Source organism: Octopus bimaculoides, chromosome 21 (genome assembly GCF_001194135.2).
Source record: "Octopus bimaculoides isolate UCB-OBI-ISO-001 chromosome 21, ASM119413v2, whole genome shotgun sequence".
NCBI classification, from domain to species: Eukaryota; Metazoa; Mollusca; class Cephalopoda; order Octopoda; family Octopodidae; genus Octopus; species Octopus bimaculoides.
The window spans coordinates 18,717,671-18,721,319 of record NC_069001.1 but is presented as its reverse complement, the minus strand read 5'-3'; the positions used below and the strand labels follow the sequence as shown (position 1 = coordinate 18,721,319).

Genomic DNA, 3,649 nt, shown 5'->3' with positions numbered 1-3,649 from the left:
ATAGTTTGTCACTAGAGAAAAATATTTGTACAACAAACAGAAAATTCATCAAGGTGGGAATCGAAACCACTAGTGTCAAAATGCAATTAGACATGGGTAGTGACATCACTATCATAAATGAAGAAACATGGTGACAAATTGGCAAGCCAAAATTATTTAAATCAAATAAAGTAGCATATAGTGTTACAGGAACGAATGTATTTGCAATGTAACTTGTTGAGGTGAAATGAAAAGGACAATCATTTATGTGCTGAAAAAAATCACTAAACCTATTTGGTACAGAATGCATGGCGTTATTTAAAATGTGGGATACTCCCATTAGTGTTCTCTGAGAAAATGTAGTCGGCATGGTTAAAAGTTTGAATGAAGTCGCACAACTGAGACAATTGTTTACAAATGTTTTTTTGGAAGGATTAGGCTGTTGCACTAAAACAAAAGTGAGGATCATCGTAAAGAAAAGGCAACACCTGTTTTTAGGCCCAAACGGAATGTGCTGTTTGTGGCACTGGACCAGGTCAATAAAGATCTAGAAAGACTAAAAAGTCTAGCTGGGCAGCCCTGACAGTTTATGTAAAAAAAAAAATAATAATAAACTAAGAGTGTGTGCAGACTTTTCAACTGGATTAAATTATTGTTTACTCGAACACAACTATCCATTACCAAACCCTGAAGAAGTGTTCTCAAAACTGAATGGAGGAAAAATTTTCTCGAGGTTAGACTTCTCAGAAGCCTATCTACAGATACAGGTAGAGGAAGATTGTGTACACCTTTTAACAATCAACACACACCATGTATAAATTCAAGCAGCTTCTTTTTGGAATAAAAGTGGCACCTACCATATTCCAACAAGTGATGGATGCAATGTTAAATGATTGTGACTTTGTTATCATTTATCTCAATGATATTTTCATAAAGAACGAGTCAGTAGAGCAACACTTCGAACATTTTAAAAAAGTATTCAGAAAAATAAATGAATTCGGGTTTAGACTAACAGAGAAAAAGTGTGAATTTTTGATGAAAAAAATCAAATATTTGGGTCAAGTAACTGATGAAAGGGGACGAAGGCCAGACTCATCAAGGGCAACAGCAATATGGAATATGCCTCCCCCAATGAACGTCAAATTGTCACAAGCATTCTTAGGCTTGGTAAACTACTATCAAGTATATATCCTGAACATACACAACACAAGGGTTCCACTAAACAAGCTATTAAAAAAGGATGTCAAATGGTTTTGGTAAGAAAAATGCCAGAAGGCATTTGAGGAACAAAAAGCATGTTAACTTCAGACTTGTCGCTTACATACTTCAATCCAAAGTTGGAAACAATACTGGCAACAGAATCTAGTGAGTACAGGGTAAGTGCCATACTCCTACACAAATGTGGAGATGGCAGCCAAAAGGCCATAGCTCATGCATCAAGGATGCTATTGCTAGTGGAAAAATATTATAGCCAAATTGGAAAAGAGACATTGGCGATTATATTTGGCATAATAAAAAAAGTTCCACAGGTTTATACACAGTAGACAGTTTAGACTACAAACAGACCATCACCCGTTGCTAATGATTTAGGGATCCAAGAAAGGAATCCCAGTACATACAGGTTGCAGCAATACTACTAAAGATTTTTGCCAACATAACATGGCAATCCTGGTTTAGGACGAATGTTGTTGTAATTTAGCCCCAGGAGACATCATCTCCAGCTGGCTATACGACACGATCTGTGTCCTTATATTTTCGAACAAGGACACAGATCGTGTCGTATAGCCAGCTGGAGACAATGTCTCCTGGGGCTAAATTACAGCAACATTCGTCCTAAACCAGGACTGCCATGTTATGTTGGCAAAAATCTTTACTCCAAAGTACTGTTGCTGAATATCTCTCATTGTGAGATTTAAAAATAGTAATTTTACAATACTACTAGACTACAATTTGCAATGGAATATTTACCTTCAAAAAAGCTAGAACATGCTGATGGCTTATCCAGGTTAATACCCAGAAATGGTGAACCATTTGAGGACACAGTAATAGCAGCCCTAAGAGCCAAAGGGGAAATTAAACACATAATGTGGAACATTGTACGAGAGTTACCAATAACTCTGGAGGAGATAAAGTGATATGCGTCAAAAGGCAAGTTCATTAATGAAACAAAAAAAAACACATTGATTTTGCGGGTCCATTAAATGATTATTACTACTTAGTAATAGTTGACAGTTTTACAAAATGGCTGAAAATTGTTAAGTGCAAAAGACCAACCTCTGCAATGGTAATGAATTTTTGCACAAATTATTCGCAAGATTTGGCATCCCAGACATGATTGTATCTGATAATGGAACACAATTTGTGTCCAGTGAATATAGAAAATTCTGCGAAATGTTTACGATAGAACATGAAACGATAGTACCTTACTGTTCCAGATCAAATGGACAGGTAGAGTATTTTGTGGATACTTTTAAAAGAGTTTTGAGAAAAGCAAACAAGGAAGCCACCGACGAAGTCACTCTACAGCAATTCCTAAGGGTATACAGGGTGACACTGAACCCCAATACACCAGCAGGAAGTTCACCAACAGAACTGATGTTTGTGAGGAAGGTGAAATCAGTTTTTGATAAACTGTTACCTGGCAAGGAAAGAAAATGTACCAGAAAAGACAATCCAAAATTCTTCAGAAGAGGTCGTATAAAACTGGAAAACAGTACTTGGAAGAAGGAAAAATCACAAAGTATATAGGAAAATGATGTACGGAATTCGAAGCAGAAAAGGTATTGGAAACAGACACAGAAACCAATTAGAGAGATTCATAGAAAATGAACCAGACAGACTGGAAGAACCAATGGAATGGCTGTATGATACATTCCAGGTACCAACCCCATTACAGGTGGTTGAACCCATACGTACAAGTAGAAGAAAAAGGAAGAACACAGAGTTCCTACAAATAGACACCAAAAAGAAAAAATATTAAGTTGGAAAAAAACTGCTAAAAAGGGAGGAAGGATGAATAAAGTAAAATAAAATTACTTGCTTCCCAAAGAAAAAAAAAACTAAAAGGGGAGATGTTGTAGTGAAAATGTACACTCTTTCAGTCATTGTAGAGGGTCAGTAGTAGTAGTAGAGTCATTGTACAAGTTCTTGGAATCAGTGTCAGTTACGTGATATATAAGAGTTCGAGTTACCATCAAGGTAGATGTTTCAAAGTCATTGTCTTGCAGAGCTATCAGTGAGAGCACGATAGATGAGTCAAAGATAATAAGGCACAGAATACCACCACAACATATTAGTGGTGACAAGAATATTAGTGCCGACAACAATATACAAGTGGATGAGGATCCACATTATAACAATGTGTATGTATTTATATATGTATGTATATATGTACATAAAAGATATAAATAGATATAAGAGATATAAAAAGGAGGGAAAAGGAGAAGGAGAGAAAGAAAGGAATGTAGAAGTAGAAGTAAAAATTAAAATTAAACTAGTAAGAATGATGATCATGATGTAACAGTTAACTTTGACAAATTCAGTTTGGATGAGGCAATAAGGGCGGAAGGATATCTTTAGCACTGGTCATTTTTGGGCTCTTTATGATGGAAGCTGCCAGTTGCCATATGACTAAGGCTACCTTTCTTCTTCATTGTACTTTAGTTGCACC

At 36.1% G+C, this 3,649-nt stretch overlaps 1 protein-coding gene across 1 annotated transcript; it reads left to right on the top strand.

Annotated features, from left to right (window-relative positions):
* Window positions 1–2,310: 2,310 nt before the first annotated feature.
* On the top strand, window positions 2,311–2,727 carry LOC106868251 (uncharacterized). The gene has a single exon (XM_014913417.1). It carries the CDS (start codon window positions 2,311–2,313, stop codon window positions 2,725–2,727), a length of 417 nt encoding a protein of 138 aa, XP_014768903.1.
* The last annotated feature ends 922 nt before the right edge of the window (window positions 2,728–3,649 follow it).